At 40.4% G+C, this 26,081-nt stretch overlaps 1 protein-coding gene across 1 annotated transcript; it reads right to left on the bottom strand.

Annotated features, from left to right (window-relative positions):
- Positions 1-8,888: 8,888 nt before the first annotated feature.
- tspan15 (tetraspanin 15) lies at positions 8,889-25,785 on the bottom strand. Its single transcript, XM_019895916.1, has 8 exons — positions 25,611-25,785; positions 23,087-23,272; positions 22,774-22,848; positions 22,078-22,173; positions 16,094-16,207; positions 13,318-13,368; positions 11,417-11,533; positions 8,889-9,826 (listed from the first exon to the last, which is right to left on the bottom strand). Exons 1-8 carry the CDS (start codon positions 25,698-25,700, stop codon positions 9,659-9,661), a joined length of 897 nt encoding a protein of 298 aa, XP_019751475.1. The 5' UTR covers positions 25,701-25,785; the 3' UTR covers positions 8,889-9,658.
- Positions 25,786-26,081: the final 296 nt, after the last annotated feature.

Raw genomic sequence — 26,081 nt, forward strand, 5'->3', positions numbered from 1 at the left:
ATTTGCATGTTTGTATCGTGTTTTAATAAGAAAACAGCCCCCTTTAATATTGTACATTAAGATTCAGTAAATACACAATGAAATAAAATGTAATTTTTTTTTTTTTTTTGCTTTACTTCACCAGATAACGTGCTGCTCCTCCTGGTGCATGCGCCTGGGCAACCCGGATACAGACCGACAAATTCCAATTAATTGTCCTCCAATGGAAAGGGTCTAACTTTTTCAATTCAATACAGTAAATGTCCCTTGAAAAGTTGCTGGAAATGTTTTGTCTGTTGGTGAAAATCGATTCATCTGCAGACGAGTCTTTTATTTGCCCTAATTAAAATGTAATTGACTTATTGCAGGCATCCATCAGCAACTGTGTCAAAACACAACATTAGGGAATTAGATCTTATGTGGTTGTGCCATCTGTTTGCTTTTGTTGCACTGCGTCAGTTTCTTTTTTCTCTCTGTTCATCATAATGTCTTTTATTTCTGGCACAATGCAGTCCGAAGACCCAGCACGCAGACACAGGCTCAGCCAAGCCTATATAAGGAGTCCCGATCACAGATGTGAAATACAAAGTTTTGTCGCACTTGAATAGCCCAAGTCTGAAATTCGCCCGGAGAAGAAAAGCGAGCCCTCTGAGGGCATACACACGTTCATCCATATTTTATCGATATCAGGGATTGTTGTGAATGTGGGTATAAGAAAGAGCGTTGAATATGATATTAGAATCTGACTGCTCTCCTTTGAGGATAAAACCAGCAGCCAACCAGTATCAGATGAACTTTGTCCTGTTAATATGCGACGAAGGACTTTGTAAAAGCGTCACAGTGATTCTCCAAATACCCTCAATGAAACACTCCAAGCGCTCTTTTTGTTCGGGCCTTTAATTTGCCGTGGCTTTCATTTCCATTTATTTCTTCTATTTTCATCTGAATGGCAATCGTCTTGCTTCACGCCTTTTTCTTTGGCGCTGGGTACTTATTATAAAGATCCTAAATCAGAACATAATATTAATGTCCATTCCAAAAGCAAAAAAAAAAAAAAAAAGGCGTAAAAGGTGTTAGAAACTGTGGGTGTTGAAAAATAAGTCAAAATTGCACTGAGACGGCTGGCGATATGGGGAACTGTGATTTGAAAACGGCTGGCAGTGAATGAGTTAAATTGTTTCCAGGTTAGAAGATGAAACACGGAGACGCATATCAGTGTATTCATTCATTTCAAGTTAAGGACATGCAGCAAGAAAGGAAGGTCAAAGGTGGCATCTTCTTTAATGCTGCTAATCAACATAATGACTATCCTGGGCTGGAGCATTTCCCAAAGCCATTTGGAACGCGGTTGTTCAAGGGCCAGTCAGGCCGCTTGCCGCAAATCCGACTGGTTTCTGGTCTTTCCCTGCAATATACCACGTTGCAGTTTTGCTGGTTCAGTGTTATATTTTTCTGTGCCATGAACTTTGCGACATGAGCCAGACAGCGCTTTCAGTAATAAGTGTTCTGTTTCACAGTGGCTGCACTCGGGAGCGTGAAACTGAAAATGGGATCCGATTTATGAAGCAGGCTGCGTGGTAACAAGTCAGCGATAAAATTTTAATGGAACTCTACAAACCGGACAAGATCCGTGGAAGCGGTGACCCCGCACATGTTCTTCTGTCCATATCATTATCATCGCTGGATAAAAATGAATTTGGCAAAACAGTTTGAAAGTAGTGTGCATTTGCATCCGTTTCATTCAGAGAAATTATTTATGCATCGTGAGAAGCATGCGATGTAGCATCCTGGGGATATTTAGTGGCACTGCAATTTTCGGTGGACACTACAATCACATTTTGTTTTTTTATATGAAATTTAGCATCACAAAAACATGGAAAATACCCATTAAGGGGACCCATTATAGAAAATGTACTTTATGATTGTTATAAGTAGACATGAGTCTGGAGTGCTTGCCCACTCATGAAGTGTGAAATTATACAATCAAGTAAATGTTTTGTTAGCATTTTGAAAATGTGTTTGTGAGCAAGCCATGCGGAATTTGTTGAATTGAGATGTCACAAGCCCCCCTCTAATGTGGGGCCAATGCCAAGTCATTATGATGACCGCGGGCTACTTCACAACTTCTTGAGCCTTACCTACAAAACCTCCCCACCCCCCATTAAAAAAAAAAAAAAAAAAAAAAAAAATCAAGTGCAAAATGCTGTTACACCAGCTGTGCCTCAGCCTAGACCTACTATTATCTGGTCGAAATTCCGGTCTACTTTTTGTTTTGTCAGCAAATGAGATTTGAGCCGGCCTGAAAATGAAGATACACCAGTTTCTACACCGAGCGCGCGTGCACCCGCAACCCTTGTGGGGATAAATGGATTAGAAAATGAGTGGATGGAGTGTGTTGTGATTTTTACAGAGCATATGACAAATAAACGACTTGAATCTTGAAAAAAAAAAAACACACACACAATTGAGTTTTAAGCACCAACAGTGGACCACTCAAAAATCATCAAAGTCCATTAAACAATGCTAGTTGGGCTTCTTTCTGACTTCAAAATAAACTTTCCCTTAGGAAATCATGAAAAGTGAAAAAAAATAAAAATAAAATCTGCTGCAGGAGCAAATTGGAAACATCATAAAAATTTATTAACTGAACAGGCCATGCTTTTTAACTGGCATTTTTAATGGTCAGGCAGCACGGTGACCTTGTGGTTAACCCGTCCGCCTCACGTTGCTTAAAAGGGTTTTTTTCCAGGTATTTTTGTCTTTCCCCCGCGTTCCAAAGGCATGCACGTTAAGTTTAGCAAAAACTAAATTAGCCATTGATTATGAGTGCGAATATACGATGTGCCCTTGTGAAAGTCAGTTCCCGTTACTTTCGTAGCGACTCCAGCTCACCCGTGACCCTAATCAGGATAAGTGGGACAGAAAATGAATGGAAGACGAGTTGGGAATTTCACCGTCACAAAAGTCACAACTCATGTTAATAGCGAGACGTTCCCTTCTTTCCGCTTACCTAAATCTTATTTATTATTTTGCTGACCAACTTCACGTAATGAGTAGCTCCGAACCAATAAGAGGATTGAAAATTGCTGCAATTCACCAAAGCCCGCATGCCGGCTCTGTACGTTGAATCTGAAATGTGATTGGTTCAAAACAACAACAACAAAAAAAAACAAAAACAAATAGACATCAGACACTTCAATTGTGTCTATTTGACATCAGTCAACAATTGTGACTCTGAAGGCCTTGAGAAATGTACATACTGTATTTACATTTAGATGACCGAATTAATTGGACAAAAATAAAAAAGAAGAAGAACCCACAAACAACAGGAAGCCGCGAAGCTGAGACACACACTATGAAACAAAGAAACACACATGTTCATGTAAGTGCAGGTCAACGCTTTTGATCATTTTTGGCCAGCAGAGAACGCTTTGAAGGCCCTCAGTGCACACCACTGAATGTTTCAGGACTTTTTTTTTTTTCACAACTTGCTGTTCTCCATTCCCTTGTGAGTCGTGGATCTTCTTTTTCAGGACACATTTAGACACGCACGTGCAGGATGTTGTTTTTCGCATTAGCATACGGTTCCCTTCTTCTTCTTAATTTGTTAGAAAGACTTCAGCTGTTTGAAATGAGCACACTCGACACCTAAATTAAAACAGCAGTGACCGAAATGGAACCCTAGGAGACATCCATGTCTTTATTACGTACTGCTTGAGTACCTCATCCTAACTTTCCATTACAGGGGATGAACTCGTACTTTAAAATGGAACGCCTCTTAAATCGGACTACCTCAGCTTGACAAACTATCATTGTTTAACATTAAGTGGCGCTCAACCAAAACATACTTGAGTGACACCTAATATCATTTTTCAGTTTTTGTGTGTTAAATAAAGTCTATCTGCTCGATCTTCTGCTAGTTCCATTTTTCAAGGTTTCCATTTTCGGGCTCATTGATTCGGGATTTCTCATTGGCAACCCCAAGTACACATGCTGAGTACGGTAATTATAATTTGTCCCCAAGGCGGAATACATACAGTATAGACTGAAGATGGCTGTGATTAGGGCCTGTGGATCAAGCACAACTTTCTCATTTCCACCATTTTATGTCCAAAGTCAAACCTTACGGTACAAGTAATGCTGTTGACTTCTTTGACAGGTGTAGAATTGATTGGAAATGTGATTTTCGAAATGATTGTAGGTTTTTCTTTCCATTTTTTTCCCCTCTGAATGCCTTGTGAATTCAATCTCTGTAATTGTTTATTGAGCGTTTTACATCTCAGTTAAATGCCAGAACCGGATTACGATGATTAGCCAACTAATATATGAAGGCCAAGAAAATGTTGGTCTGTAAGGCGCAGTCGTTTGTATGACAGATTCAAAACAATTGACTAGGAAATTGGGGGCATTGCCCTACTGCGTAGGCTCCTGTCTCGTGTACCTCATGCTGCATGACCCCCGACATCAATCTCAAAGGCTCCCAATAATTAGGAGAGTTGATCACAAAATTAAGTTTGCCACCAGATTTTGGCTGGAGGATAATCACTTAAGGTAGGCTCCGTACATGCATTTTTTTTTTGTTGTTGTCAAGACGAGTGACGCGCATATGATGCAACAGATGCGCCATGTCTAATTAAGTTACGAATTGTATAGTGTTGAATGAATTAAGTTCCATGACAATTGACATGACAATTGGCAGGAAGATTTGCAATTGTAAATTCAAACACCAGAGTTCGCCATACTTGAATAGTAATTCACAAGAACAGTAATTCCAGGTTTAACCACTAGAGACAACCATACTTGATTTGAAATATTTAGATATGTTTGCTTGCTGACAACTATTTTGATATATGATGTCTAGCCATAATTTTGCCAACCTAGGTATCCAGAAACAGCTTTATCATGATAGATTTAGAAGAGTACCACACAAAAATGTGTCATGTCTTTAAGTGTAACACACACACACACACACACACACACACACACACACACACACACATATATATTGTTGTTGTTATCTCTTAAACTGATGTGGCTTGATCGTGCCTCATTCAACTAGAACTAATGGTAGCTGAAATGTGGAAAAAAAAAACATTTACTCGAATGTGATTTGAATCTTTGTCGGGCGACTAACTCAGATGCCAATTAAGATTATATCGACAGTGTATTCATTAGCATGTCGCTGAATCAGTGGAAATTGGGTGCGAGTGAGAGTGATGGTGGTGATACAGGTGAGGTCTATTAAGTATTGTTGTTTTTCGTAAATGGGCAATTATATTGGGGGGAAAAAAACCCTACTTTTTGTCAGATTTGTTGAAACTGTCAGTATAACATGACAGGAATATGTCATTAAAATGATCTGGGATGTGTTTTTCCTCCCTGGCCCCATCTTGGCTTGAATTTGATTTTGGAGAAACCGCGACACCCAAGGAAAAACAAATCAGAGACAGAAGGCATGCAAGGTGACAATCTTTTCTACTGCACCTATGCTACAAACAAGATTTTGCAGGACTGCGACTTAATGGTAACTTTGCTGTTCTCTTCAAGCAATTGCATCTCTTACCGATCTTTAATATAAACAAATATAGAATTTGCATGTTGATTCCCAGTCGTTTCAGTCCTCACATTTATCCTCACACTGAATAAGTTTTTTATTATTTTATTTCTTTTTCAACAGAGTCATTCATCATCTCAATACAAGGTCTGCAAATCGGCTTCAATCCCCGATTGTGTCGCACGGTTCTCTGTCGGTTTTCATGAACATAGCTCGGGGAACTCACTCGGCAACTTTAAAACCAAGCTTAAGATATATTTGATAATCTCCTTGCACATCTTTTCAATCACAGAAATGTTGTAACATAAACATCCCTTATTTTATCTTGATATCTTATGTTTTTTGTATTTTTGCTCATTAGTCCAATTATTCCTTTATGTTAAAAGTGTATGTATTGCTCAAAAAATAAATAAATAAAGGGAGTACTTAAACAGCACAATATAACTCCAAGTGTTCCCTTTTACTTTTTGGAGCAGTTTATATATGCATTTATACTTAATATTCATTCATTTTCCAATCCGTTTTATCCTCACAAGGGTCGCGGGGGGTGCTGGAGCCTATACCAGCCGTCTACGGGCAGTAGGCGGGGGACACCCTGAACCGGTTGCCAGCCAATCGCAGGGCACACAGAGACAAACAACCATCTGCGCTCACACTCACACCTAGGGACAATTTTGAGTGTTCAATCAACCTGCTATGCATGTTTTTGTCATGTGGGAGGAAACCGGAGTACCCAGAGAAAACCCACGCAGGCCCAGGGAGAACATGCAAACTCCACACAGGGAGGCCGGAGCTGGAATTGAACACGGTACCTCTGCACTGTGAGGTCGACACGCTAACCACTGGACCACCGGGCCGCCTATACTTAATATATACAGTATATATACAGGAGAGAGAGAGAGAGAGAGAGAGAGAGAGAGAGAGAGAGAGAGAGAGAGAGAGAGACTTAATGGCTGTCGCATTGTTCCAAGACGTGATGCAAATTATGCTCTTCATGGTAAGCTTCTCCAAGCAAGACCTGTTTTTCACATACCAAGCAGCGATTGACTTGCTCCAGCCACTACTGATGAAAGGTGCCGAACTCGATTGAACTGCAGTCGGTGACAGGAAACACATCTTGCTTGGTGGCAATTTTGCAACTCTGCTCCAATGTCAATTGGCACGCCACAGGCAAAAGGAATGTTATGCTTCCAAAAACTGCAAAGCTTCAACTGTCATATGCCGCTGGCCTCAGGTCTGACCGAATGAGACCCGAGACAAAACGGGGAAAAAAAGGAAGTGAATCATGGCTTCGGGACAAACTGTATGAGCATGAGAGAAGTGACTAACTTTCCCACTGAGAACAACAACAAACCTCATGCCTTCTCATCCTATTTTGTATCGGCTTGGCTTCTGGTGGGATACATTGCGGTCTCTGCAAATACACGTTTCCTGTTTTGTATGAAAAATAATGCAATGAAAATACATTGAAGACACTGAATGAGTGTTGCGGATAACACGTGGTCTGCTCTCATATGCTTGGTTCACGATCACACTGTGTTCTGGTGACTTTTTTGGTGACTGACTAACACATGACCCGTGCGTGAATGCATGAGAGGCCGTCTCATTCTCATGGTTCTGCATTTTGCAAAGCAGAAGGTTGGACCACTACTGTTTCATTTGGACACCTTGGGCAGAAACCAATTACCGGTAGCTTGGAACCTAACCAACTGGAATTAAAGGGTGACATACGAAATCGGTTCATTGTTATTTTTTTTAAAGCATGACTATTAACTCCGGACCATTTAAAATAACATCTTCTTCCTTGTTGCTGATTTAAAGAGTAGTAGCATTGCCTAAAATATTAATTAAGACTCCATTTGGTGGAAAGCCAAATGAGCAGCAGGGGCAGTCATGGAGAAATAAAAATAGGAATATAAAATAACTCCTGAGCACCTTTTACGATCCGCTCGTTAAGCGTTTTGTGTGCAACAGTCCAACTCAGCTGACATCTGCTAGATATTTAATATTTCCACAAATGCCATGTGCGACTGCAGGTGCCTGGATATGTACTATCATCTCGAGCTTCATTGAATTGAAGATGTAATACAACCTAATTATAATTGCGTCATTGCAATAAGCGTGAGTATCTTGTTTGGACGTAAGGCCTTAGTCCAAGATTTTGTTGGAAACATTGTTAAATTTTGCATGACGTTTAAGTCAAGCGACTCATGATGGTATTTCAGCGTGGTGTCAGAAATCTAATCTTAGTGGTCCTCCACTCCCAAAGCAGTGAAGTCAAAAACCACACAAGCCGGCCTTACTTCATTTCACTTCATTTCTGCATGCAAAGAGCCAAAAACAATTTGCAACTTGCATACATCATCATTATCCAATTACATCTTCAACACACACCATTAAAATTCATTAGAAAAGTCTCAAAGCAAAACAGGAACAACAAGTGGGAGGCATAAAAACAATGCCAAATGAATGCTTTTAAAAGCTGATGGAGTGCCGTGTCATGTTATAAAGGGATGATTTAAGATGAAATGAGGTCAAAAAGGGGACAAAAAATATACTGGGGGGAAAAAAATGACAAATTCAGGAAACAGTCACATTCACATCAATTTTAGTACTACGTCAAAGCCACATTATTCAGTACTGAGTAGCGCATTCAATCTACAGGATGTATGAACTTGCGCACTTGTCGCTTCATATGTACACTTTGTTATAGTTCAGTATTCGCCAAGTGTGGTACTCGCAGTACATGGGCTCTCTCTAGTAGTAGGTAAAAAAAAACTCCTGCCCAAGTACAGTAAAGTTCAGTTGTATTTAACTTTTAAGTGCAATACTTTTATTTGAATCTTTAACTGTTTGTTTTAAAGCATATGTACCGTATTTTCGGCAATATAAGGCGCTACGGATTATAAGCCGCACCTTCAATGAATGGCCTAATTTAAAAGTGTTTTCATATATAGGGCACGCTGCATTATAAGGCACATAGAATAGAAGCTACTGTAGTTACTGCGGTTGCGTGATGCATCCACTTGATAGAGCTACGCTAAAGGGAATACAATACAGCTTTATTTGCATAGTGCTTTCATAACCGCTGCAGCTGTAACAAAGCGTTTTACAGAACATTTTAAATAATATGTCCAAGTAATCAGAATATTCAGCCATATATAAGGCACATCGGATTACAAAGTGCACTGTCGGCCTTTGAGAAAATTTTATGCATTTAAGTGCGCCTTATCATGCGGAAAATACGGTAAGTACATTACGGTAATTTGTTTTTATGTAGAGTCAAGTACACTTGAATAATTACAGTTCTTTTGTTTCTGTTTTTTTTAATATACAAGCACAATGTTAATGTGAAAATTGTATTTAATTAGCTTGCAATAATAATGGTGATGGTGGTACTTGGAGACCAAAAGTAATTGTAAAAAGTTTGAGAAGCACTCTTCCAGTTAATGCAATTGTAACCTTGCAATTTAATCCAAGTACTTTCACGGATTTAAAAGAGAGCCCATTTAAAAGTCACACTGCTTTGTTTTCACTTATCACACAGGTTCAGTGGTAGAGGAGCACAATTTTAAAACCCAGTCTCGTATATTAATATTCCCAAATATTATCCCTAATATACTTCATCTTGGTCACTTACAGATAACCAGAACTGCGGGCATCAAGTCAAGACATGGACACACAACACTGTGTGGATGTGCAATGGGGGGGGGGGGGTGCAAAGGAAAACAATTTAGCATTCCTACAAGTTCACGCAATAAATAGTAATATACAAAAAATGTTTTTCCCTTTATGACCCTGAGATCCTCAGGGTGTTTTCAGATCTCGGCTCAACTGATGAGATGAGCGGCTGAGGCGTTGTGGCGTTGCATATTTGTTGAAATAGTATGAAATTTTGCATGTGCCGCTTGGTGTTGCAATGATAAGCGAAGTAACACTGTACTTCAAGAGCTCTACGGGTAGAGGGAGAAGTCTCGATTCGTTCAGTGTGCCACTTTATGGTGTTTGTCCCTGAGTGGTGAGAGGAAATCAGTTCTGTTGACTTGATTTGATTTGAGTCTGAGATGAAATTGCTTGCCTGAGTGGGGGTTTTCAATTGAGCATCAGCTGCCAGCTCACTGCTCTTCAGTCAATCTCAGGCATACACATAAACCACTTGGCCATTCGGCCCTGCCTTTTGACGTGCCTGCCTTGCGCGTTGGAGTCCAGGAGGCCGTCCGTGTAGTGACCATACTCGCTGATGGCGTCTTCCACCCGGGTGATGTACAACCAGCTGATTGCTACGCCAAAGAACTAAGGAGACAAAATGAAGGGACCAGACGGCCACGTCTTAAATACGTCAACACTTGAAACTTCAAAAGTTTGCCGAAGGGCCTTTTCTATTCCCAGCGCAGCGCAATACATTATCCAGTCAAGTCTTCCCAGAAAAGCAGAAGCCATTTTTAAACATCAAATGCTAACCGATAAAGTGGATTCTTGAGATATGATTTTTACTCATTCCTTGACCGCACTTGTAACTACAAAACACTCAAATCATCTTTTCCCTTTGAAATGAACAGAAATGCCTCCCCAAATATAACAAAACATTGACTGTCGTGTGTTTTTGTAATGAGAAAAATAGCAGTCTACAACATCATACTTAAAACAAACATGAAGTAATAATAAAAATAGAATTATGGGGGCAGAATAAGAGAGATATGCTGTCTTGGAGAAAATGCTCCTCTCTTGGCTTCTCAGTACAGCAGGAATATTAGTCATTCATTGCAGAGGATGAAGAATATATGCCTGTGACTACTGTAATATCGTCTTCTTAGGTAACTTTCAGCCAACAGTGGCAATAAACAACTTGATCATATCTGCAAAACTGTCACTTTAGGTGAAGTGAGTTGAGTCCCTTGCCACCGTACAGCGCTCATATCTCACGTTTCACTTGCACAAGCAAAAATCGTCCAGTCGACGGCTTGTATTTTGAAAAACGCACCTGCGGTGTGAGATTTTACACACGGATGCTAAAAGTGATGTCATTTGTCCGAGGAAGAATGTCTTTGTGGAAATCTGAAATGGCCGTTGCGGAGAACCTGTCGATACCTGACATTTTGTTGGTGATGAAGCAAAACTAAATTACAGATATCTGCAACACATATCCAGTCAAAAGCTCTTAAATGTAAAAAGAAATTGCCATAATTATGGCTGCAAAGTGAACAGATGGCAGAGATGGGATCAAGTCTCCATTCTTAATTTTTAAGTTATTGTGGCCAATTAGGCGAGTCAAGTCACGGGTTATCTCACACCTGATGTTAGGTCAAGTCACGAGAGAGAGAAAACAAGTGAGATCACAAAATGAGATTATTGGCCAATTTGTCAAACCTGCATGGCGAACTCCTCATAAATGTCGCAAGTAACATCCAGAGTTTTATATTATACTCATCAAACATTTTCTCAGTTTGACTCAAATCCATGTGGCAATGACTCAAGTTACCATTTATGAATTTTTTTTTGACAGTTATAAAAGGTAACTACTGAAAAAATGTGAAATTTAAATAAAGTGTGCATTTTCCAACTGACCAGTCAAACTGTTGAAATGCAAAAGAGTCAGAAATGAACTTAATGAGCATGAAATGCATTTCACTCAACAGATGTTGGCCAGTGAAACCCACCAAGTCATTTACTCGGTTTACACAGACTGTTGAATATGGAGGCTTGTTTGAAATGAATATGCTCCCCAAACCTCCCAAAAAGTTACATTTTCTGCCGGTCGTGTTCCATTTGGAAATGTGGGCTTCTGTGTGAGTTTCACCCGATTGCCACTGCGTAAGCATGGAATGTACACAGAGTAAAATGAAATGAAAATATTGATACGGTGTGGTGTGTGTGTAGGTGTACCTGAGGCAGCAGGATCCCGAGAAGCAGTCCTGCCATAATCTTGTAGTTGTCCGTGAGCCAAATGAAGAAGGCGTCGGTGCAGCCTCTAATGTGGATGGTGTCTATCAGGTCCAAGCGCTAACGAGGCAGCCACAGCGGAAGAACAACCAAACCGAAGGAAAAGAACATCAGATGAGGAGGACAAACGTGCCAACCAATCGGTACCTTGTTAGTTTTAGCTTTAATTGTTTTAAGTCTCGCATTCTTGCATTCAAGAGAATTTATCGGCACACAAATACGAATCCTCTTCATTAAATTTGCCATTTGGTACGGTGTGCCGCCTTTACTGGAAATGATTTTCTTCAGTTTTCTGATTAGATAATGGTCTTGGTTCAAGCGCCACCTGTGACACCGCGTACACACACCGCTTTGGCAAACAACGGGCAGCCTGCAAATACATTTTAATGAGAACAATGCTGCTGTTTTTCACCCTGTCGTGATGAGATTTTCACAAAGTTCAGAAAAGTTGGCAGGTCTGGTGTCACAAAAAAAAAATATTCTCGCAACGGCCATTTTGATGTTGTCCACATCTTCAAGCTGCATCCCCTTGCTGGCCCTATGAGCTTGGGAATGAGTTTTAAATACATAAACAAATAAATAAATGCCGCCCAGTCAGGTGTGCAGGGAAGTTGCTCCGGTGTGACAGGGTGGCCATGTTCTTCTCATTCCCGGAACTGTCAGGTGCTCAGGGCATTGTGATTAGGGGCGTTGGGATGGTGACACTTTTCTGACATCTCATCGGCAATAGTCTGAGATCACGAATCAAAACCTCAACTAAAAGAGACACCAAGTGACCAAACGATTCTCTGGAAAAGGGTTTGTCAGAAAGAATTTGGGGAGGGCAAAAGATATTGAGCACAGTGCCACGTCTACTAATGAAATTAATTGGTTCTCGAAGGAATTTCTTAACTAGAAAATGTTGTGAGTAGAGACGCGCTTTCCATGTAAATGCCCTAATCCGTTCCAAGTCCCCCCAAAATTCTAACATAAATGTCTTATAAAGCATAAAAATGCATAAAAATATGTAACAAATTAATGTTACAACTAGATTATTGCACAATAAATGAGAGTTGTGCATAACGTAAAAAATAATGATTAGCGTCAAGAATAAAAATGGTCATTTCACTTTTAACTGCGTCCTCATCGTTTTTTTGCCCTCTTTAGTCCATGTTCTCTCTCAGAAGTGGTTTTAGCCTGGCGTTTTGTCAAGAACTGATTTAAGGATGTTTGCTTTTGTCGGTTTTTAACAATCCTTCGAAAAGGCAACCATCAACATAGTGACCGATCGCCCGACTGGTAAACACTTTTTCCGGGTGATTTACATTCACATAAAACTATCGGAACACCTCATGGCCCTAGGGGCGAATGACCAGGACGCTGCATAAACACATATCTATCCATCGATGCATATAGACACATACGGCAGAGGTCCCTCTTAGCCAATGGGATGCCAGGAAGATGCTCAGGAATAGCCAATGGCAGAGCAGCTAATAAGTATGTTGCGTTCAGGAAACTCTGAGCTGCAGCCGTCCGCCGATGCTGTATTTTTACCTTTCGTATCTTGAAATTTCTTTCGTAACAGGAGGCAATATTTTCCCGTTGAGGCGTTTCGTAACTTGAAAATTTCGTTTAAAGAGACGTTCATAACTAGAGGTTCCAATGTATTTCAATGACAGAGTAAATACAGGTGCAGCGCTGCTGTGACACCGGATTGCTAAATGCACTCACTGCATGAATGCACACTGACTTAATGATGTTTGCCTTAAGCTGCCACTTTTAAATGATGCTCAAGCGCACTTGCAATATTGCATCTGTCAATAGAACAAGTTTTGACATTCATGAGTCTCATTCATCGGCCTTACCTCTTGTTCCAATACTTTGTAGCCGCACAATGTGTTTGCTACTTCAAGTGACTGTTGAGGAGAAAAGGGAAGAAGGTAGAAAATCAGAATCATTAAAAATGAATGCGACAAAACCTTGTAAAATAAAAAGAATAAATCAACGATGTCTGCCACAAACATTCAAATCAATATCCCCGAGATGAGCTCCGAGCAATCTGGCCATCTGGCACAGAAGAGGACATGAAGGGCAGAGGGTGAATCTTTTTTTTTTTCCCCCGCATCTCGCTTCGACAGCATTTAATCATCGGATTAGCTGCAACACTTAGGATATGATTCGGAGGAGCGCGGATCCGAATAATATTGCATCAAAGAAATTCTTCCATACAAGCAAGGGAAAAAAAATGCAAATAAAAGGTGAGAATAAGCATGCACACGTCACATGAAATGTTTCCCTGCTGGTGGCAATTCAGCCTGGAGATCAAACAGAGTAAATTCTTTCCAATGGCACATAATTAGACTGTAATGGATGTTGAAATGATTGTAATGTACGCGGGGGCTGAACTTCATAAGCTTTGCTCCCTTCAGCCCCTTTCTCAAGCTTGCATCTTCTCACAGTGGGCGATTTCTCATCTTGTCTTCCTTTTTGTGCTTGTTTGAGACAAATATTCAATCAATCATCATCAAGATTATATTTGGTCCAAGTCAAAGCGGAGTACAGTAATATTTTAGAGTAAAATATTCAGAGTATACTTCATACTGAAAAGAATTTGGAGCCACCGTCCCGTTTTTTTCTCTCAGAAAAGTCGATTTTACAAGGAGAGTTTTGGAGATTTGTGTGGCTGTGTGCTTCGGTTTCGTTCATGTTAGGGGCCGTTCCAGCTGTTGCTCATCGTGCCGTGCGTGCATATGCGCGCGTGTGCATGGTTGGGCACCCGCGTGCGTGCATGCATATACTGTATGCTTGCATGTGCGCGATCGGATTGTTTGAAGAGGATTGTTCGAGAGAAGGAAAGACAGAAGTCCTTGCACTAAGGCGCTAAGCAACATGCATACTACGAGGAAAAACGTTGTTATATTTTTCTTTGTGGACTTGGTTGAACTGAGAGTTTGTGTGTGTGAGACACTGCACACAATATTCATTGTTGAAAATGACTGGCCTGTGGTCTTAGTACCGGAGGAGTCAATTTCTGTCATTATGTTGGTGTGTGACATTTACAATAAATCTGCCTGAGCAGAGGTGTGTGTGTGTGTGTGTGTGTGTGTGTGTGTGTGTGTGTGTGTGTGAGATGTGGCTCTTTGCAGTGACACAGTAAAAAAATTGTCTCTTCATCTCTGACTGGTTGACCACCCCCGATCTACACAAATGACTCAGTAGGATGATGAATTTCCGGACATAACCTTATCAAATGAGCATTTCAATTCACTCCGGCATGCCTACACAGAGAGCAGCTGCGCTCCCGCCCTGTGAGTCAACGTGTGCGAGTGCCAGCTTGTAGTAACAGATGGGATGAATTTCCACGCGGTGTGTGACTTTCATTTATTACTCTGCACATGATGGTCATTTGTGCTAATTCTCAGAGCCGTGAAAACTGAGTTTTATTGGGAGCAGAAAACTAAAGGAAAGAGGGAGGAGGGTGTGCAAGTAATGGCCTTCGGCGTACCAGAGTAACTTTGGAAATGTTGGAACAAGTAATAGTGTGGAGACAGCGGGCATTGCTAGACGCAAACTTTTACCCCAGAATGTGGAATAAGATGAGCGTCAATACAAGCAAACAACAAACTGTTCCTTTTTTCACTTTAGCTGCGGAAAGTTCTGGTGTTTATATGAATGTGGTACCAGACATACCATTTGTTGCTTTGCGGGGGCGTTAATTACCCGCGTGTGCGTCCTGCATAGAAAAGGCGTACTCACCGTTATGATCCATGAGATGTATTTGAAACATAACTCCACACTATTATGGCCATTACTATAATGATATAAACAAAGTGAACCATAGGTTCTGGGATTTTGCAGACACATTGTCATGAAAGATGAAACGATGCTCTTTACAGGCACTGTTGATAGCCTGGAATAAAGCAAGGGTGTCAACGCTCTCGTAATTTTCTCGAGTTCGAGCCTTGGCTTCACTTGAACCAATTCCTTTCCTTGAGTGGTTTTGATTTCCAGTCACTAATACGATGTGACCACCATAACTGTCTGTGATTAGTGTCACTATAAAACAGTCCATGGATTCACAGCAATATATTGACGTGGCCCGGGTTAAGAGCACAATGGAATGAGTGCTACTGCGGCACTGTTCCTTTGAGACAAAATCTTTTGAACTCAGTGAGGCAGGTGGATGTAAAAAGCTCCATCCAGCCAAGTACGACGCACAAGCGAGAAGCTCATGCTGATCTTCAAAACCTGATTCGATATAAAGACGGTGGTCTTGGAAAACAACCTCGTGATCATCATCATGACTTTACATTGTTAATAAATTGTCGGTTTTAAAGCATCTGTATGGAAAACTTAGACAGCTATAGCGTAGTTCAATATTTTATATTATCAACTACTAAAAACGGACCCCTCAGGAAGAAAAATACATCTTAAAATGTAAACAATCACAGGAGGGCTCGTTCCCTATTCGAGAAAAATCACAGATTCATTTATTGAACTTCTGGAGAGAGCATTAACACAACTGGCAAAAAAACAAAAAAAAAAAAAAACAAATGGTGACATCTCTGCAGTTTTCGCACATTGTGATGTAACATATTTGTGCCATGTTGCTCATAAAAAGAATTGAAAAATGCTACTCACCTTCGTGATGCAGCAGGTATAAGGCACTCCACAGGACAGTGGACCCCGTGCAGAACAGTTGTGGTACATGTTGACCGACCAGTCTTGAAACCCTTGCCCACCGCAACATTTAAACTTTTGAGGGAAAAAAAAAACAGATGACAGAGAAAGTTCGCTATTAAAACTAATCAGAAAGGAAAAGATTGAGAAGAAAAATTGTCAACAGAACTCTTCAGATGTACTTGGCAGCATGCCAGAAAGGAGACAATGAAGACAATTTGCATGCCATTATAGACCCTGAGTTTATCCCTCTATGGCACTGAGAAAACCCAGCATCCAAGTGGTTATCATGCTCAGAGGGAAGTCGAAATCAACAGGACAACATCAATCAGAACATTTCCTGTTGAGAACAGACACGCGGATTTAAAAAAAATAAATAAATAAATCACCTAATGGTGTTATACTACATTTATTGCAAGTTATGTTTTTTGCAAGTTAGTAAATGACTGGATATACAATCAAACTCATAATAAAAATAAAAGAAAAGCTGAACCTACTACACAGTGCTACCCAAATAATTTCCTCAAATACAGTGACACCCAGAGGTTTTTGATCAACTCAACTGCAGCAAGCAGCAGATATTTAAAGATTGAAACTAAACATACCTTGTAAATTTGACAGACCACAGAGGGTTGTAAACAAACCTGCCAAATTTGAATTGTTCAAAAAAAGTACATAAAACAAGTCTTAAAAATCCAGAAAAATAAATCAATTTTCTCCTTTCCCAAATGCTGTAAATGCTACTTTGCCGATAATCTTTTATATGCCTACAAATACCAACATGTTTAAACCGCAAGTATATATCTGCTTCAAGTCTCCGGTCACTGAAATAAATCCTACCAGGTCGTTTGAAGGGCTATCCATGGTGCAAAACGAGGCGCTAGCCACAAGCTAACTCGCAAGCTAACAGGTTTGTGGAGGCGCTACCGTGAATGGGCAGCAGTGAATCACTTCCTTGTTCAGTGTTGAGTCAGTTTGTAGATGTATATACCAGAGACACTTTAGGGGAAGTTAACAGTTTATTAAACACGGAGGAAGGTTTTTGTACTAAGGTATCCTGAATGACACAAAAAACTGAGAAATCTTTGCAGACTGACAACTTCTTCACTTGGTCATAACTGGTGTTGGTCAGGAGAAATACAAAAAAAAAAAAAAAAAAAAACACGCTTATCAAGACCTGGCAGTAACAGTTTGTGCCGGGAGAAAAAGCAGAATTCGATGGACAGAGAAAATGAAATATACAGAGTCAACTCTAGTTTGGTTGAGACAACATAAGAGACCAGCCAAATTCAATCGCAGCAGTTGTTTTGATGAAGTCGCCCGCCATGCGAATATTGTCCTAATGGGAACAACTGAGAACAAACTCGGCAAATTGAATCAAGCAACAATTGAGACACCCGCTGACTTTTTGAACAGAGCAACTTGGCAGCACGACACAAGCGCTGCTTTGTTGGCCATATACCAGATAAATATTTTATCAGAAGCAGGGAAAGTGAACCGAATAGGATGTAGGAAAAGGACAAATGAGACGTGTCACAGAGACAACATCGTTCTTAAAGGATGGGCGAAAAAGAAAGGAATAAAGTCTCATTCGGTAAGTCCGTTCTTTGCCAAGCACTGTGATCAGTACGCAGACATGATGCAAATATACCATCAAGTTATTCTCTCAACTCATCGCTCCTCACAACACTGCTTTATTTTTATTTTTTTGCCCCCCAGGAGCAGTGGGACCCATAGCAGTTCTGGTGCAATTACTGTCTATCACAGCAAAAAAAACAACAACAAAGAAACTAAACATGACACAACAACGCAATAAAATACTATAGCTTTGCTGTGAATGACGATGGTGAGAAGATTGATGCCCATCAGTTTGAGGGGAATGTAGTGACACATAAAATCAGAGTGGGATGTCCGTCTCTTAAAACCAACATCAACACAACCAAGGCTGAAGTCCCTGAAGAATGATTGGACAGAGTAAGACTCTTGCCCATTGTTTCATTCACAGCTGGATTACTCCAGATATCCTTTCCTGGGAGGTAATCCTCAAGCATGCCTCTGCACAAGGAATACATTATTTTCAAAGCACGCTAGCAGCCCGCCGGCCTGACAGACTGACTGATGACTGGCTCTTCACTAGCAGACTAAGGATTAACTTTGGGCCTAATTGCCCACCCGAAAACATGTTCGGTGTGAAATGCAAGTCATTAAGTTGATTGATTACTAAAATACAATCAAAGAAAGCAATAACCCGTTGCTGCAGCCATTTTAACAAATTGTATATTTGACCCAAAGCCACTTTATTGCCTTCTCTGCAGCTTCGCTCGCGGATTGAATAGCCCCCTTCTTGCAAGTTCTCCCCGTGCCAGCGTGGGTTTTCTCCGGGCACTCCGGTTTCCTCCCGCATTCCAAAAATAAGCATGGCAGGTTAATAGAACACTCTAAATCGTCTCCAGGTGTGATTGTGAGCGTGGATGGTTGTATGTCTATGTGTGCCCTGCGATTGGCTGGCACCCAGTTCAGAGTGTACCCCGCCTACCCCCCCAAGACAGCTGGGATAGGCTCCAGCACACCCGTGACACTCGTAAGGATAAGCAGCTCACATAATGGAAGGATGGATGAAAATAGTTCCAGAGATACCGCTACAGATAGACTTCTGAAATTTAATAAATCAGACAATGAAGGCCCAGCACTCTGTTTTATGTCTTTTTTTTTTTTAATCCAAAAATGCTTTGCGCTGGTTAGAACATCATTTGGGTGAAAAAAAAAAGAGAAGACACAGACAGCTCTTGAAATCGTTCTAATTTTGAGACCCTATTTACAAGTCAATCTGTGATGTGTAAATACGGTTTGTGCATGGGGATATAGTGCAAAGGAGCCACTCAAACGGGTTCACAAATGAAGAATTATTCCCTTTTTTTCTGTGCATATGAAGGTTCTTGTTCCTCACAATGTTCCGATTTGAAAGATGATGGTGACAGACAAATCAGTGTGTGCACATTTTAATGAGATGGTAATGGTCAAGTTCTTGGAGGAGGATATTCTTAGTGAGGGTTTACTGACGCAGAAGAAATACAAAGTGGATTGTGATCAAACCATGCAGCTGGAAAGGCCAATGATTGCACGCTGTAACACCTTATCCATAAAGTCACAAGGAAGTACACGGACAAAAAAAGAACTAATCAAGTTCCACGGAATGGGAGTCCCAGCAGTGCAGCCGCTCTAATGTATCCAAACAATGTATCAGTTGAAGTGATGAATGGATTCTTCCCACGCACAATGAGGCTGATGAATCAAGTACTCAGCAGCACATGTGCCTGAACCAGCAAAAAAGGCAGTGACGATTCACATCCTCCTTTTATTTTGGCGGTACAACAGTACTCCCATTTCATACAGCACAAATGCTATATGAATTGAATACTTTGCCTTTATGGGGAAGATAAGACTAAGGTGTATCGTAAATTGAATGAGGGAACTATTATATTGATGGGTGAGTGATACATTGAAAATGGAATAAAATATTACGGATTAATAAAACATAGGGAGGCATGGTGGTCGACTGGTTAGCACGTCAGCGTCACAGCGCAGCAGTGTTGTTTTCGTCAAATATGACAAAATTATCTCGTTACCGACCCTTTATGTTCATGACGATAATGAGAAATGTTTTGGTTCTCGGCTTATTTTGGAGTAATGAGCATTGATTCCACTGTTACCACTTTATCTGTCTGTAATGCAAATTCCTTAGTAGATGAGAAAGTCTTTGTTATTGGGTGGAAACATGTTTATTTTAAACTAAAACTGACTAAAACCTGTTTGAGTATTTGTCGACTAAAACCATCACGGAGGAATGACTAAAACATGACTAAAACAAGAATTTTTCCCAAAAGACGAAGACTCAGACTACATTTACATTGGCTGCCAAAAACAACACTGCAGTGCAGAGTTTGTGGGTTCGAATCCGGCCCCTGTGTTCCTGTTTGGAGTTTGTATGTTCGCTCCAGTGCCTATGTGGGTTTTCTCCGGTCACTCCAGTTTCCTCCCACATTCCAAAAACATGCACTGGGATGTTGATTGAACACTCTAAATGATCCCTAAATGTGATTGTGAGTGCAAATGGTTGTTTGTCTCAATATGTGCCCTGTGTATTATTTTATGTAGTATATCAATATACCTAAAGACTGGATTATCCTCATAATGAAATAAATATACGGAAATCGGAACAGCTAAGTATATACAGTACTTCCTCCTACTTTTTGAACATATTACCTACACTGTTACATTGATCATTTCAATTTCTCTTTTGCTGTGATTTCATCCAGCCATTATCTGAGCCGCTTATCCTCATGAGGTTCGCGGGCGTGCTAGAGCATCCAGATTGTGATATTTATTTCTTTAATTTATACAGGAAGGATTTAACTACCTTCTGTGTGCAGTCTGACACTTGGATACAGAGTTGGAGCACCTTCACTATACGTAACATTCAATCGCGCTGTGCAACCAGAAGACATTTTTACTAGCACACGTTGAACAAACAGGAGCATTTGCGAGCGCAGTGGTCGCGCTTTCGAGCCCCGAGAGTGAAGCCGCAATAACTGAACTGCAATATGGCGAAGGAACACTGTACTTTAAATTGTAATAAAATGGATTACAACACCAAGGTTTCAACCTTTCCTGTGTGTTTTTGACACATATGATAATTATGCTTTTAATTTTGAAACACACCGTCTGGGTCGTTTGACAGTAAATGTCACATTTCCATTGGAATACAGAAAACGAATAGAGGGAAAGGTCAGCTTGAAATAAATATTCACTGGGTGTGACAGAAACTGTCACCCAGGGCCCCACTTAAGGCACACTTCCCAATGCGATGGAACGCCACTGCACACTTGGGCAGTGTGCGGGGTTCTGCCAAAAGATTTCACGAGTGGCCGAATCTCGGTCGCTGGTTTTGCGGGTGCAGGATGTGGTGACGAGACAAATGCACAGAAGCGCTCAGACACGCGAAAAATTAATTTCTGGGTTTTAAAAAAGCGAGACACAGATGACTCCCGGCCAAATTATAAAAGTACAGTACACATATATTGTGTTTTATAACAATACTTAACCAGTTTCGCGAATTCATATTTACTTGTGGATAAAATAGCAAAACCTGTGGTAAAAATGCACATCAGTGGTGTTCTTATTTTTGATATTTTCCTAGGCTTTGCACAGGCAGAATTTGGCATAAGTGTGTGTTGACATGGCTGCGAGATGGAACACAGCAAGCAAATGTGCTCCCCTCATTCCCATTAAAATCGCTGATGAAAACAGATTGTTTTGTCTTTCTTGCAATTTGTATTTCCATCTTGTAATGTGTTTATGTGTTCAACAATCAAATCAGGGCGGTGGAAGCGCACACATGCTTGACATTACTGAAGCAGGAACTGACTCGCCAGGGTCTAAATCCAACACAAACTATTATTTTGGTAGTCCACTAATCACAAACAGTAGTCGTGACTAGTCGACTAATCAGATCATATGTAAATCGCGGCAAATCATCACTAATATTATGAAACTATCTACTAGTACAAAAACAAATACTTGTTTGTTCTTGTTTTAATTACCGTACGACAACTGCACATTATTTGAGAACAGATTATGTAATTTTAAAAATTATTTTTCAGTGGATTCTTTGGTAGTCTGCCTAATCTCAATGCATGAGATGTTGTTGCTGGCAGATTATTCATTTTAATATGATTGATAAAAGCTGGTCATAAAATGTGCTTCGGGCCATTTAATAGGGGTACAAAGTAACGGCTGCATGTAAATTTGCAACATTCAAAGTGTACTCAACCAAACACTGGTTTGTTTTTTAAAGCTCACTGCTGAGCAGGATTGTTGATGGTGTTTTAGTATAACTTGTGCTTTCAACACTTTTTCTTGTGATGCACAGGAAAATGTAACTGTACCTTGGTCTGAACGGAGTCCATGATGTTTTTGAAGTCCAAGTCATCGTAGTAGTTAACTATGCCTCTTCGTATGTTCTTGTTTAATATATCCACTGTCTGGACCACAAGACAAAGAAGAAATCAAACTCTTTGGATGTGTACATAAGGTAGCAATATTAGCGTCATGTTTCAATCGTTGTCCAAATTAATGCCAGAGAGGTAAAGTTGTCTGGGTACAGCATGTCCTGGTCTGCCAAGGTGACTGACCCAATCAAGTAGAAATGGCAATGTGACAGTTTGACGGCCCACATCTGCCAGCTACAATCTGGCGGGGCAGGGTCACATCGGGCTCATGTGTCCAAACATCCATAAAGAGACAAAAAAGTTCTGTTTGGAAGATTCTTCACATGGTGCTTTTCATTTTATGTTTCCATTAAAAACAGACTAACATTTATTTATGATACATGAGTAAGCCTTGTCACAAGTGTGAGAGCGTGCACGCAATTTGTGTTCACTGGAGAGTTTGAGCAAATACTGCTTTAATTAAGCTTCACATTTGCGTGGATAAGATCACTAATGAGTAATTGTATTTAACTGGCATGACAGTGAATCTTATGTGTGATGCAGTTAACCAGAGAAAGATCCTGCCATTTGAAATTGTAGTCAACAATATAAAACAAATTGTATGAAACAATTGCCTTTTTTGTCGATACTTACCTGGTTACGGAACACGAGTGCCAAAATTCCTCCCAGCAACTCCAGGATGAGGCACACCACCAGTGTGTACATGAACTGTTTTGAATAAAACATCAATCATTTAGACATCGAGTACCCCTTTTTTGATGTTGCACTGGTTCTAACTTTGACAAGGTAATCGAAAACCACAGCGTATATTGGATTTACCAGAGCTCACGCCATGTCTTTATTATCGACACCTAAACCAGTGTTTTAACTGCTGACATTTTGAAGAACACAAGAAAAAAAAAAAAAAAACTACCCGTGTGATCGAAGAGCTCAGCATACCACTTACCACCTTGAGAAAAACGAGATTATCCCTGAGTGATGCCAACACGCCAATGAGAGAAACGATGAACATGACAATTCCCAGGAGGATGAGGATCAGAGCAGGGGCCAGAAACAGCCCCTCCAGAGTCTTGTAGCGCTGCCTCTCCACTTCAGCATATATACCTATCGCCAGGATCATGCTGCCTATCAGCTGAAAACACAAAACCGACTTTAATTAGCTTACTATCTGGAATGTGATGTAAATATGTTCGTAGTTTGACTTTTTTTACTGTGTATGTCAGTGTGCCACCCAGCCATCAAATTTGAAATTACACAGCCAAGGTTGTCTGAAAGCATTTCAAAGACACACACTAATGGGTTTGTTTTTGTTTCTTGCATATGTCGTCATACAGATGCAGAATGTGGAAGACATTTTGTCATGAAGTGTATAACAAAACAAGGCTGCGGCATATCGCGAGGTCAAATATGAACACAAGGGTTGGAAGCTTTGCGTTGGTCTGCACTTCCTGAAGGAAGTGACGAGATGACCTCAAGTGCTCATTACGGTGTGGTGCATCCCACTGAGATAAACCACACTCCACAGAGACCAAGTGCGGCAGGAACATAAAGGCGCAACACAACAGCCGCCATTAATCTGTTTCGCCTCTCTCATCCGGAAAGCATTCATTCGCCATAATATACGCATTACTGCAGCAGCAGCAGCACCGCCCTCCACCTCCTCCTTCAAAAGTATCTCACAAGAGCACAGAACATGAAGTGTCAATCAGCCATCTGTTCCAGCAAAAATACCCCGTTAGGGTGTCTGTGAAAGAATAAAGCTGCAGGCTTTGGCACAAAACATTTTTCTTTCTGTGAAAATGAAGCCATGAAGGTGCTTTGTATTTGGAATTCTTCTCAAGGGAAATAATTGTTGAGGGTCTTTAGTTGAGCAGTTCAGTGTCTGTCTTGGGAACTTTCCTCTTCCAGAACACAGTTTGAAAACTTAAAAAGTCTACTTAGAAGTAAGTGTCTGATAGATTAAGACCAGACTAAATTGAGGTCGTATCGATTCATGGAATGTAAATGCTGTTATCCAAGAGAACAGAAGACAAATATTGTGAGCCCTGGTCCCTGATGCTGCCTCCTGTTCTATCAGATATGTTATCAGCAGCAACACCAAGAGAAGGTAAATCCTGTGAGATTGCTTCAATGTTCATGATTAGGAAAGGAATGCACGAATGAATGTTTATTTTGAACATTAGGTAAAAACAATCAAAACAACCATGTAAATAACAATAACAATAAAGTAACAAAATAAACAAAGGTAGCAAAAGCACACTGAACAAAAATTTGCAGACACAAACGAAGAAGAATTTCACAAATGCTGTAATTGACTCAGTAAGGTGCAACATTAATCGTTTTTTTGCAAAGAAAAAAAATATGTACTTGTATAATAATTTCTGTCAACGCGTGTTACTGCACCATTTGTGTTCAAATATTCATTACCTAAAGCCTTAAGACACTGCTCCATCGATGTATATGTTCCATACATGTATACATGAACCCACCTATGGCGTTTCCTCTAATGCGTTAGTATTAAGATAGCAAGTTTAAGACAGTTACTATGTGTTGCTGTTGTTTTAGATACAATTCTCTTTGCTTTCCCTTTGACAGTAAACTTCCACTGGAAATCTATTTTTTTTAAATATTGTTCATGATCTGACCAACGGCTACTTGCTGACAAGTGAGTCATATTTCATCATGTTTGCGCTCGCACGTCAAAGCAAAAAAAAAAAAAAAAAAAAACAATGGTGAACAACTGTTTGGATCTCAAAAAACTCGTAAGTCGGGTTATTCTTACCGCAGGGCACCACTGTACAATGTTATTTATGCTCACAAATATTATTATTGTCAGAACCTTAAGTATATACAGTACAGTTGACACGACTGCAAACTACAGGGTGTTTGGAAGGTTACGGTGCACTTTTATTTTTATTAAATGACAATTTAACAGAGAATACAGTCAGTATTTGGGTATTATAGAATGAAAAATGCCTGATCGTAAAAATATAGGTGCACAGTGACCTTCCAAACACTGTACAACCTGAATGACTGTCAATCAAAACTGAAATCTTTGTCAACACATGTATACTGTAAATATAAGCACGTCTGAAAATAAAACAAATGCATTGGTTTACGTCGAAGCAGGTTAATATTAAAATAGTCGACGAATATGATGTAAAAAGTGAAAAACAAGAAAATCTCCTTGTGTTTACACTGAACTGAAGGTGATAGCAGTTAGGTAAAGGTGTAGTAGAGGGCGTGGCCATTTTTTTGCGGGGAAAATGTTGGAGAGTCGTTTGTTGCTTGACTACTATTGGTTCGGGGGGTAGACAGTCGTGTTTGAAACACTTGTCACCTGTGGGAAACTTTTCTTTTGAAACGGCAACGCAGCGTCACGCCGACTCTCGCGTAAACAGTAGCTGGGAAGTTTGGGGGATGAAAGCAACACGCGTCCATTCAGAGTGACAAAAAAAATACATACTTACCCACCAAGCGATGGCGTAGGAAAAGAGGATAAATTTGAGCACCAAGTAGGAGAATCTGTGACAATAGCGGGTTTCGTCATTGTTCGACATCGTGGTAGCTCCTTGCAGGCTCTCGCTGCCCTGCCTTGTTGAGATCCGCTCACTTCCGCTTTGTCGTCTTTGTGTACACCTGCAAGCGGGTGCACGCTCTTCAACGCGGGGGCGTAGCAAAGTTCTGTCACGTTAAAAAAAAAAAAAAAAAAAAAAAAAACGAACTTTATTCACTCGTGTTTAATTTTCTTTCCCTTTATACTGTTCTTCAACGTGCTCCTCTCAATGCTTTGACACGAATAAGGAATCAATATATGTAACCGGGATAAAACAAGAGGCGATAGGTCAAAAGATACAAAGTGGTCATAAACATGTCAGTACACAAGGAAGTACGATGGACTGTAGAACCGAAACACGTGCTTGGTTGAGTATACTGAACCC

This window comes from Hippocampus comes, unplaced genomic scaffold (genome assembly GCF_001891065.2).
Source record: "Hippocampus comes isolate QL1 unplaced genomic scaffold, H_comes_QL1_v1.1 scaffold80, whole genome shotgun sequence".
Classification (NCBI taxonomy): Eukaryota; Metazoa; Chordata; class Actinopteri; order Syngnathiformes; family Syngnathidae; genus Hippocampus; species Hippocampus comes.